At 29.7% G+C, this 12,961-nt stretch overlaps 1 protein-coding gene across 1 annotated transcript; it reads right to left on the bottom strand.

Moving 5' to 3' along the window:
- Positions 1-1,829: 1,829 nt before the first annotated feature.
- On the bottom strand, positions 1,830-8,390 carry LOC105830628 (probable cytochrome P450 304a1). The gene is made up of 7 exons (XM_036293230.1): positions 7,568-8,390; positions 4,996-5,247; positions 4,643-4,815; positions 4,293-4,562; positions 3,618-3,907; positions 2,350-2,606; positions 1,830-2,224 (listed from the first exon to the last, which is right to left on the bottom strand). The coding sequence occupies exons 1-7, from the start codon at positions 7,656-7,658 to the stop codon at positions 2,046-2,048; spliced, it is 1,512 nt and encodes a 503-aa protein (XP_036149123.1). The 5' UTR covers positions 7,659-8,390; the 3' UTR covers positions 1,830-2,045.
- Between the last annotated feature and the right edge of the window lie 4,571 nt (positions 8,391-12,961).

The following is a 12,961-nucleotide window of genomic DNA, read 5'->3' as shown; positions in this document are numbered from 1 at the left end:
TATACATATAAAACTATTGTTTGATACTATGGTCATTTTTTCTCTTAAAGTCAGGAAAGATGGCCAACATATATGTAATAATATTTTGATCCTCCTTTTCTATCCTCCTTCTTCCTCCTTTCTAAAAAAGAGCATGGCATCGATACTCGCATCTCTCGAAGTATTGTTATTGCTTTTCCGCGATGCCGATTGGTTCTCTCGTTGCTCTTACTTCATGTTGCGAGAGTAATCATTGCGATTAAATTTTGACAGCTGTCAAATTTGTATAAATGGTTATCTATATCGGAAGAGACGGGGAGAGACGGGGAGAGACGGGAGAGACTAGGAGAGATGGGGAGAAACGGGGAGAAACCGGGAGAGACGGGGAGAGACCGGGAGAGACGGGGAGAGACCGGGAGAGACGGGGAGAGAGGGAGAGGACGGGAGAGACCGGGAGAGACGGGGAGAGACGGGAGAGGACGGGAGAGACCGGGAGAGACCGAGAGAGACCGGGAGAAACGGGGAGAGACCGGGAGAGACGGAGAGAGAGAGAGAAAGAGGGGGGAGGGGGCAAGAGAGAAGTGCGTGCATCCGTGCGTGTGTACACTGTGGAGTATTTTACTCAAACAAAAGATTTTCGAAAGTTAGTTTTCTCTATTGATTATTTTTTTATTTGGTTATTTTTTTAATTTATTAATTTCTATATGTGCATGCATACGTCACAATATTATTTTATAATTAGCAATAATAGTTAATTAATTAATGTATATAAAGTTCTAAAAAATGTTGATCTTATTTTATATAGAAAGATACATGTAATGTCAAAGTATTTAATAATTTATTAATAATTGTAACTTTTTTTGTACATTGTGAAGTATCTTACTCAAACAAAAGATTTTCGAAAATTAGTTTTCTGTATTGATTTTTGCAAAAGATGTTGATCTCATTTTATATGGAAAGGTACACATATAATGTCAAAGTATTTAATAATTTATTAACAATTGTAATTTGTTTTTTAAACTATGTCGTCAATCTCTAATGCTAATTAAAGAAAAAAAAAACAAGAAAAAGAAGAAGAGTCAGAGCTGACAACATTTCGTTACATTTCAGTGTCAATATCATATTACTTTAACGATTACAAGATTGTTTCAGATAAGTTTTACTAAATGTTTTTATTACCTCTTCTATAAAAAAATTGATATTTTGTGTTGTATTTATCTATGTGAAATGTCTCGAGAACAAGGAGAACTATCGGCGCAGTCGGCGTTTAGTGTATGCGTCGGAGATCTTGCCGCACAAGTCCGATCTGGTCGACTGCACTGGTCGACTGCATGCTGCAGCAGATCGCGCACACGGAGATGAACATATTAAAGTTAAGAGGATGCTAAACTGCCCATCAAACTTGATTGAGATCGATAATGCAGAGTCATTATTTATCCTTGTTCATGAAAAAATTTGCTTTAAAATACAAGTTATATAGCTTATACTTACAAATAAATGGTGTCTCGCAGTTTGGAATAGAAGGAATAAGACTATATTTGTCAAATTACGTTTACAAGCCGCAAAAAAACATATTTATGTGATCAAAAATTTTATTCATTTAAGCGCTTTTATTTTAAAAATATCTTCTTTGTACGGCTTGTAATCGTAATTTGACGATTATAATCTTATTCCTCAATCTATTCCGAACCCGGGAACACCATTCATTTGTACGTATAAACTACATAACTTGTATTTTGAAGCAAATATTTTTATGAACAAATAAACTTTAAAAATTTTTTTGCATTTTTGGTCTTTATCTAATCGTCCCTGGGTTCATTTGTGTACGTACTTTAAAAATGTAAAAGGATTATCAATTCTGTAAATTCAATTCGAAATTAAGTGATTAAACAGAATGTCGGTAAAACACACGGCTTTAGAGGACAGATGAAGCTACAGTCGTATCTGTTAAAGCATGTTTTTAATCTCTGTATCTGAAAAAACGGTTACACATCCAAGTGTCAATCATCGCCGACGTTGCTTGATTTCGAAGATTGCTTGTCGATAAAATAATTAAATAACAAATATTAACGTGATTCGAAACGTATCCATAGATCTTTGGGAAGGACGACTATACCCGAATCCTTATCCTCGAGGCTCGATGGCTGACCCTCAACGAAAAAAAAGTTGAAGTTTTGTAGCAAAAGAACCAATGTCCCGAATATGTTATATCTAGAATAAGTTTCACCTGGACATAATCGATGACCTAGATAAAAGTACAGAAAGAAAATTATTCTTATTGTCATTATTAAAACTAATGTAATAATACTTTATACATACAAAGTTCAGTAAAATTTGTTAATCTTTATTAGATTATGTACATCGACTTACCGAAACTAAAAGGAAGTGAAAAATCTTTGGCTAATTGCCCATCCTCCTTCAGAAATCTTTCCGGTCTAAAAACTTCAGGATCGCCCCACAAGTCAGGATCATGATGCATCGCTGCCAAATTAACGAAAATTGGAGTGTTTTCAGCTATCTCGTAGCCGCCTAAAGTGGTTTTTTTTGTACATCTACGAACTATGCTAAGAGGTAGGATTGTTTCAATTCTTAACGTTTCTCGTATTACTGCCTCCAAGTAAGACAAACTAAAATAAAATAAGAATACTTTATATAATTATTTTTATATTTATTCTGTGTTAAACGTAATAAAATTAAAATTAAATTTATGCTAACATGTGAAAATAACAGTAACATTTCTAACGTTAAAAGAGAAACTAATATTAACTTCTTATATAAGGATAAAATAAACTAAATCGATTTTTGTAGCATCATGCAACATATTATAATACATTTTTTTCTTTTCATTCATAAATTAAGCATACATTTTAAATATTTTTATTAACTACATATTTGAAATAGTTTTTGTTCTTAATTTTAAAAAGCTTTAATAAATTAAAATATAATTTTTTTTCTTACCGAAATTAAAAATAATAAAGTACGTAATAAATAATATGAATTATTAAAAAACATATTTTCTTCATAATCAATATAAAAATTTTTTTAATAAAATTGAGGATACATAATAATTTGAGATATGTATAACTTTTTACACACATATATTTTTAAAATATATCTATTATACATTTTCATTTATATATTCTTTTTAACATTTAACAAAGTTATATCCCCATTTTTAACTGTAACTGACAGATTATCTTACTTTTCTGTCTTTTTTATGTGAATTATCTTTCTTTCTTATTTCATCACGAGAAAAATCTCTTATATTTTGGACATCTTTTTTACATCATTAGAAGATAACAAATTACAACCATAGATATTTTCGCGATCACATACCAATGCATTGAAGAGGACTCGAATTGTGAACCGAAACGTTTGCGTACTCGTTGTACATATTTTTGTTTGCGTTCGCGTTTGACATCAACCTAAATAAATTACTTGCACATTTGTATTCAGTGCTGGCTCTTGTTGGTAATTTTCTACTTTAACGTATATTTTTTTTATAAACTGCAGAATTTAATTTGCGGTATTATATATTTACTTAATATTCACGTTATCATTCTTGTTCTTTATTTGTTATTTATTGATGTAATTAAAAAATAATTATCATTTCACAAATTGTATATATAACTACTTACTTTTTTCTATCTTCCCATGTAGCCAATCGTCCGATTCCAATAACATTATCTATCTCATTTTTTACTTTTTCCATTATTCTGGGATGATGCATTAAATATTTCAGAATATGGGTAATAACGCCTGGTATCCCACTAAAAGCGGGCAACATGAAATCAACTAATAGAATGATTAATTGTTCTTCTGTGAAATTATCCGACTTGTCGTCTTCGTTTAATTTCTTTAGGTATCTGTCGGTGAATCCGCGTTCATCATTCTCGCTCATAAAATTTTTTTGACGTATCAGATATTTCTAACAAAATACAAACATATTTTTAATGCTCTATTATTTTATTTGATATTCATAATCTATATTCATTAATTCCATTGAAACTTAAAGTAATAAAATTAAAAAAAAATTTAAAAACACATGTAATAAATATTTAAAAAATTATTTATAATAAATATAAAATTTATTGAAAAGGAGATTTGGCTTATACAACTGCATTTTCCCAGCTTGATATAAAAAATTAAATTTAAATTTTATAAAAGTAAATAAGTTATTATGTTATTTAAACCTAAAATTTTAAGAAAATATTTTTTAAGCACAGTATATGTATACGTAGTAGTTTATTTGACAATATTAAAATTTTATGCGTAAACTTCTCGATAATATAATGGTTTGTCTTATAGCATACCTTGACAAGATTATTTAACGTATTGCTTGCCTTTATATGGTTTTTGTAGCCGAACATATTACCGAAGTGTTTTAAGAACGGATGCTGCAAAATGGCACCACCGGTTGTATCATTTGACTTTGCGAACAAAACAGCCGCACGACAGAGACGTCGAGGTATATCGTGTTCGCTTCTATCAAATCTATGACCGAACATAACGTTCCATATATTGTTACCCGTCGACGCGTATAGAATATCCGGGAAGAGCGCTAAATTACCCTTCAATATTTGCTAAAATAATGAAATTCTTTCTTTGTCCGATTTTCTATTTTTCTTCACTAAAAGATCATTATGCTTTACAATAGTCATACTTTCTCTTCATCATAAATAGGTCCGTTTTTCATTATATCGAGGAGTAAAGACATCTCATCCATGATTTCGCTTTCAAGCTTCTCCTGGCGTCGACCAAATCCAAAGTCGCGCATATGACGGAGGGCAAATCTTCTCTGTTCATGCCATTTCGGACCGTCGACAAAAAAAATACCTATGTATAATTTTATAATGTATTTATTTGCTATTCTGTCATAAAAGAATATTTAAATTATCACGTAAATGCTTACGATTTCAAAAAGAAATATAAGTCACTCTACGTAAGAGAATTACATACTGTAATATGCAAAAAAAATGTATAAATAATTGTATTTTTTTCCCCGCATTTTATTACCTAATTCTTTTCCGAAAGCTCTATCTTTCATAAAATCCACATTCGTAACTCGCCCATCAAATTCATCTCGACCGAGTACTTGTTTTATGCTTTCATAATCGTTCACTATTACTACAAAGAAGCTACCCATATAGCAGCTGATAATCTTCGAGTTCAATTTCTTGACATAATAGTCGAAGGTCAGATGTGGAAATTTATAGTTTCCCCATAACAATAGCCAGTAGGATCCTCCTATCGGAACTCTTATAATACCTATCTCGGATAAATTTTAAAAATGGAAACAATAATTATAATAACACAATTTATTTGAAATAACTTAAATAAAATTTTATCAATGTCACAAAAATATTTATTAAAAAATATAGTATGTGGATATATATTCTGCATAAAATGTCGGATTAAAAAGATTTGAAAAATATTAACATTTTGCAAAAAGCAGAATTCAGAAGATATTAGATCAGATTTAATTAAATATCTTCTAAATTCTGTTTTTTGACGATTCAATTCATTTCAAATATTAATTCTTGCATTTAAAAGTATTCACTTGACTCTAAACATTCTTTGCATTCAATCGCAGTAAGAGGCATTTAAATAAATGCGAACCCTCGCATTAAAAAAGATTCACTTCTTCTGCTAATTGTTATCGGATTCACAATCAGAGACATACAAGATTTCATGGTTCTCAATATCACACTGAAAAGTATTGATCACGATCCAATCCGAGATTTTTGCAAAGCAGAATTCACCATAAAGTTTCGTGAATACGAAACACTATTTTTGAATAGCAGGGTATATATTCCTACTAAAAAAAATTACGTCACAAAATTACATAACAAAATTACGTAACAAATCACGTAATTAATGACGACCAAACACGTAACAAAATGTTTTAAATTGGCATCTAATTTTAAAAAATCATGCGATTTAAAAAATTGCATGATTTTAAAGAAAGTTATGTAATTTTAAAGATGTACATTATTTGAAAAATTATGTTATTTCGAAAAGTCACATGTTTTAAGAATTATGAATTTGTCCACAAAAAAATAGTAAAAAATTTAAGTTATTTACTATTTTTTTATGGACAAAATCATAATTCCCCAAACATTATGTAACTTTTCGAAATGCCATAATTTTTCAAATAACATACTTTTTTAAAATTACATAATTTTCATTAAAATCATGTAATTCTTCAAATCACATGATTTTTAAAAATCTGGTAATAATTTGAAGTATTTTGTTTCATGTTTGGTCGGCATTAATTAAGTGATTTGTTACGTAATTTCGTTATGTAATTTTTTCAGTAGAGATATATACATATTATATATTATATATAAACATATATATATATATATATACATATATACATATATATGTATGTGTATATGCACAGAGAGAAAAATTTCTTTAGATTTAAAAAATTTTCTTAAATCCAAAGAAATCTATGCATTGGAACAGTTCAAACAAATCAATGTTTAAGCCAAAAAATGCAATTGTTTGACTTTTCAAATAACATATTTTTACTTTAAACAATTTTATTATATTATTCAAACAACGTTATTGTTTCACTCAAAGTAATGTATTACTTCACCAATGTATTACTTCATTATTAGAGCACATGTTTCTCTTTTAAGGAGACAGAAGCTCGTGACCGAATTATTCGGTCCGAATACATGATTATGACCTAGTTTACACCGAGCACTTGGTACGCGTATCAAATAGTAAATAACTAGTGAATGTGTTTAATCATTGACTGATCAGCTTAAATTCACTACTTGATACGCGTACCAAGTGCTCGGTGTAAACTAGGTCTATCACTACACGCAGAAAAAGGATTCGTTACCGAAGCTAAAATTTTTAGCCATGACAGATGTGTCTTTAAGACACAATAATAAGTACCACATAGTATCCCGAGAGCTTACTACGATAGCTCGTTAGCATAGGTTGATCCGTTTTCAGTCATCGTGGGTGGTCTGCTTATGTAGCCTTTGGAGTATAAATTGCATTACGAAAAAGGTGCCGCGTGCGTCATCACCTAGTGACGGTCCGCGAACTACATCCCAACTTTATAATGGTTATTCCAAACAATAAATTAATTAAGTAGCAACACTCTTATTTTAATCAAACATATTTTTTATTATTTTTATTTAAAGTTATTCAAAGAAATGTTTTATTTCATGGAGTAATATTTAGTATAATCAAAGAAATTGTTTCATCGAAACATATTGCTTCAAACAATTGTGTTATTTCTGTCAAACAATATAGTTTAATGTAACCAAATGTACAAAAGTTGTATTCAACCTAATAATGTTTGAGTTAAAGAAATTTTGTTTTAGTGGAACAAATGTAATCCAAACAAATCAAAATAATAAATGTAAAGAAATCTTTCTCTCAGTGATATATGTGCAATGAATAAACATACAATATAATATATAAAAACTTTTTATAATTTGAATCAGAGAAAGAATATTCGATGTAATAATAATAGCAGTGTAATATGATTTAATATCGCAAACTGGAAGGAAACGAAATTAAAAACAAATTTAACAATTTATATTAATCTTATTTGACTTACCTGGAGGTGTATTAGGCGGTTTATCATAAGCAAATCTGTATAGTTTATATATTAAAAGAAGTGTAAATATTATGATCAAGAGCGGCGACATGATTTGAACGGAACAAAGTTACTAAATGATTGGTTTCATGGGTCTGTATAACTTTTTAAGTCGTTAGGCAATAACGGCAGGCAGAAAAGATAAGATTTGACTGATGGATATAACATGCCCTCAGTTTAACATTCTTCCCCCGGTGATAACAGTTACTGTGCTAATAACAATAAACAATAATGGGTAAAGTAAAATTTCTAAAATAATTTTTTTTAGAATTAGAATCAAAATAAAATGTAATTAGAACTAATATTTGCATAAAGCGTTACTTTTGACTTTTGATCTTATTTACGTAAAACAATAAATGGTTACACTTTTGAAAAACAGATCTATCTAATCTAACAGTCTGAAAATATAGATAGTATAAGAATTTAATGTAGAAGATAAACATTTAACACTTTCAGCACACTGAATTCATATAATTACCATTTTGTAAAAAAACTGCAAAATTTTGACTGCAGAATTTTTTAAATGGTTTATAACTTAGTACCCATACAATGAATTAATACATATTATATAGATAGTTTTTTCAAACAGTCAAATCCCGAGCACGGAATTGGTTTTGTTTCTTTTGTTTAAATGAGTTGCAATTAGAATTCATCTATTTATTTAGACATGCATTCCAAGCATTGTTCGGTTTAAGACTGAAAGTATTACGAAAAAATAAATAGTATCAGTTATTACATTAATGAAATAAATCCCTAATAAGTAGCTTCTAAAAACAAGTCTGATTAATTTAAAAATAAGAGACCATAAAAAATAAATATTTAAAAAATCAAACTTATTATGCGCCAGAAAATAAATTAGTAATTAGTTTTTAAAAAGCAGATCCAATTAATTTAAAGTATAAATTGAAATTAAAACAGTAATAATTTACTCTTTCATAAAAATAGGTAACGATAACAAGACTTTAAAAGAACTCAATCTTGAAATATACATATGTACAAAACTATAGCAGGATACATATTCGAGTACATACGCTGCTAAATTTACACTTGGCAAGAAATATTACAACATTGATCGGATCAAAGTGCGTCTCACTGTAGATATATCGCGTGTTTGAATGAATAATCTAAAATTGGAATTACAAACTGTTGATTAGATTTATCGTGAGTAAATATTTTGTCTCAATTTTTACGATTAGAAATATTCGATATTCAAGAATATACTTTATAACAAAGAATCACTAATAATATATGATAAGAGATACGTGATAAGAGATAATTTTCTCAATTCAAAAAGTATGTATAGGAATGCCTATTTGTCTAATTACAATGATCATATAAAAAAACCTTACTTTTAACTATAATCACATGTCTAAAAAATCGTAGAAGTACTATAGATATTTTGTAGAAATATCCTCATTTTTGTTTCTTAGGTAACACATTCATATAAAAGTAATATCACACATGATCACTATTTCTGATACATGGCACATTAGGCTTTGTGAACATAGCACCCAACTTGAAGCGATTTTTTTTCTTAATTTTTTAAAAAGATTTTCGTATATAGTTGAATGTAGTAACATTTATTTTCTTTGTAGTAGCACAGAAAAAAAATATCGGGGTTTAACAAAATGTCACCCCCCGACTTTGAAATAAATCAATTTTAACGATTTTTTCTTATAGAAAATTGTTGATAGTAGTAGATTGTAGTACAATTATTTCCGTTTGTAATTAAACCGTTTGCGCGGTACAATTATTTAAATAAAATATTAATGGCAAATTTTTTAATTTTAAAGACACCTCAGATTTGCTTGCGAAACTTGATTCTGAATCGTTTGTAGTTATTTGTAGTGATTTCGCTTTTGTTTGTAGTTGAACCGTTCGCGCGGTATAATTATTTAAATAATTTATTGAGGGCGAATTTCTTAATTTTAAAAATCTCTTAAATCCGCTTACGGGTCTCGATTCTGAATCGTTTGTAGCTGTTTATAGTGATTTTACTTTCGTTTGTAGTTGAACCGTTCGCGAGATATAATTCGTTATTACTAAATTGTTTAAATAATTGCGTAAACCGTTTAATTACAAACGAAAGCAAAATCATTACAAACGACTATAAACAATTTATAATCGAGTCCCGCAAGCGAACTTGAAGTATCTTTAAAATTAAAAAATTCGCCATTAATAAATTGTTTAAATAGTTATACCACGCAAACGGTTCAAATACAGACAAAAGCAAAATCACTACAAAGAGCTACATACGATTATAAATTGAGTCCCTCAATTAATTACAAACAATATTTATTTTTAATGCCCAATTTTGCCATTTGTACATTCCAAGATTCATGTTTTCGTATAATATGTTTAAAAATGTAAAAGATAAAAGAAACAAAAAAATAAAAAATTAAGAAACTTAATATTAGATTAAAGATCATTGTTACGTATTGAACTTTTGATTCTTTTAATTATTAATTTAATCGTTATATAATTAATATTTTCCAGAAGAAAAGAAGCTTAATAAAATTAAATTTGTATAAAATTGTATACGCGATTCTATCTTTCTAATTTTATGATTTATCAAGATAAGCCCGTATAAAAAAAAACTATTAATTTTATGCAAATAATAATACTCATCCCATGGTTTCTCTGTCGAAACTCGTGCCTTTCCCGTGTAGACTTGCATCTCCTCTTCCTCTCGTTGCACAGGATACTCGCGAATAACATGTACTACAATTGCGCGTGCAACTAATTAGACTAAACTATAAAACTCATGCGACTTCGAGTTCTCGATCAAATTGTATCATGGGAGTTATGAGAAAAGCCCTTTTAGTCCATTTATTTGAACGGCACTCGCAAAGAAAACGCGCGACGCCAGAGTTGCCACTAGTGTTCGACCGAAAGTTCGGTTTCGGCTGGTTTCGGCCCAAAACACGATTTTCGGCTACATTTCGGTTTCGGCCAAAAAATGGCCGAAAACGAACCTTTGCTGCCGAAACTTTATCCGGCACATCTCACGATCTCGGCTTGCTTGCTCGGTCGGTCATGTACTGCGCAAAGCGCTCTTAAGAAATTACAAAATATTTATATTTTATTAATTACATTTTAACTCTTGTGCAAATTAAAATAGAAATTAAAAAATATTAATTTTGTTTAAAAAAATTTATATTGCTTTATGTTTACATAGAGTTTAATATGTTTTTGTTTCATTTTTCAAAGAAAAATATTTTATTTGTATTTGTTTGTAATTGTATTTAATTTATGTAAAAGTTTTAATTCTATTAATAAATAATTAATATGTTTTATTAATAATATGTATTTTGTTTCGTAATTTAATTATATTAATTATGTATAACTTAATTTAAAAAAAGTTTCGGTTTCAGTTTCGGTTTCGGCCGAAACTGATTTGAAAACCGAAATTCAGTTTCGGTTTCGGTTTCGGTGGCAAAACTTAGTTTCGGTCGGACTCTAGTAGTGTCACAGAATGCAAACTTTGACCTCTCATATCTCGAAGATAAAGAGTGGACTCAATTTAAAACTTCTAAGGGATTAATATCTTATATATAACTATTGTTTAGCATTAAATTCAAATCGGAATTAAAGAGTGGTGAAAGAGGCGAATTTTGGTTTGTTTTTAGCCTCGCTCTTTTAATTCACTCAATTAACAGAAAAAAAACAAATACCGAGCATATATTAGTCTATCACTGTGAAACAAAAGGATATGGATACTTGAAGCAAGTTTCATTATCAAAATATTTGACGTGTAATATGCATAGGTATTATAGACATGGCCATAGATATTATAGAAATAAGTAAACGCCAAATAATCTATTTTACATTTTATATATTGTTTGATAAGTGAACTTTATTGTTTTCTTTATTTCATAGAGCTTTGTTGCTTTATATTTTAGTTATCTTAATTATCATAATAAGCGAAATTAGTTAATACAATTAAATATTTGTAACAATGATCAATTATATATCGAAGCAGATATTTCGAGATTCTTGTAAAAGATTATATTAACAAAATATCATTAATAATTAGAAGATTGCGCTGCGTGCGAATAAGCTATTAAATTTTAAATTATTTAATAGTTTACTAAATTCTCGCCACAAATATTCTTTTTGTATTTCAAGTTATCGTTGTATATTCACAGCAGTACTCGAGAATGTTTTGAAAATACGTAGTTCTTCCTTGAATATGTATGATAACACAGTTTTAAAGGAATGATTATGTAAAAAATGTGTAAAAACAATCTTTGAGACAAATGACGTTAAAAAAAATTGTTGTGCCCCTTATCTCAGAGAGACACGGTATTTTGGGGTCGCCGTCGTCACTCCTCGGGTCAGGTTCCGTGAGAGATTAAGCCGTTTACAGAATAACACTTTACTATATTTTCTTACGCTGACTTACAGTAATTCGTACAAATAATATGTTGAGCGACATACGTTCGTTGCTGTACGCTATTCGATTGAGCCCACTCGTTATCTTTTCATCGGTGTTTATATTCACCGATTTTTGGCGTATAACCGGGGAGGATACTTCCGCGATCATTTCGGTCAGTGCACTTGCTTAGCCAATAATCGCTAGCTATGCAGATTCCACCCCAAAGTCAGGAGATTTTGGGTGTTGTTTATTAAGCAACCGAGTGCACTGACCGGTGCGACGCCCGATATGTAAACCGGGCGATGCTCACGCGCGAGGTGTCACTTGACACCTTTTATCGCTTGCCACATTTCTTATGTGCACCACACAACAAAATTATTTTTAGTAATTGAGGTCCGGGAGCGATCCGCTTATCTGACAGGGAAAAATCTTTATATCGAAGTAGATCAAATTTTATCAAAAGAATCAAATATAGAATACTCCAGGATTTTAAATTTGTCGCTTGTCGTAAATGCTCGACTGCACGTGTTTTCGCTGTTACTACTCGCGATCTTCTGCCCATTATCTCGCGCGCTTCGCAGTCTATCGATGGACGACAAGACAAAAATTTCAAGATCTTGTCTTGTCTTGTCCTGATTTTTCAAGACAAGAACATCAATTCTTGTACTTGATAATGTTAAGACAAAATAAGATTTACTACTTCAAGATCAAGAAAAATCAATCAAGATTTTTGATTTTTGACAAGAGATTATAATTGTACATTTTATGTGTGTGTGTGTGTATAATTAAAATACATAAAATTTTATAAAATTTGCTTAAAATTGTCAATGACATGTAAAAATTCTTTATTAAAAGATATTATACACCTTTATACATTAGAATGAATTTTTTTCATTTAAACTGCATGTAAACCAGAATTAAAAACATAGCAGACTTCTGGCAGAATACACGTACTTACTCTAGGAATGTACTTAGAA

The sequence above is a fragment of the Monomorium pharaonis genome, chromosome 10 (assembly GCF_013373865.1).
Source record: "Monomorium pharaonis isolate MP-MQ-018 chromosome 10, ASM1337386v2, whole genome shotgun sequence".
Taxonomy (NCBI): Eukaryota; Metazoa; Arthropoda; class Insecta; order Hymenoptera; family Formicidae; genus Monomorium; species Monomorium pharaonis.
The sequence above is the reverse complement of the archived record's forward strand: the minus strand, read 5'-3'. Positions and strand labels throughout refer to the sequence as shown.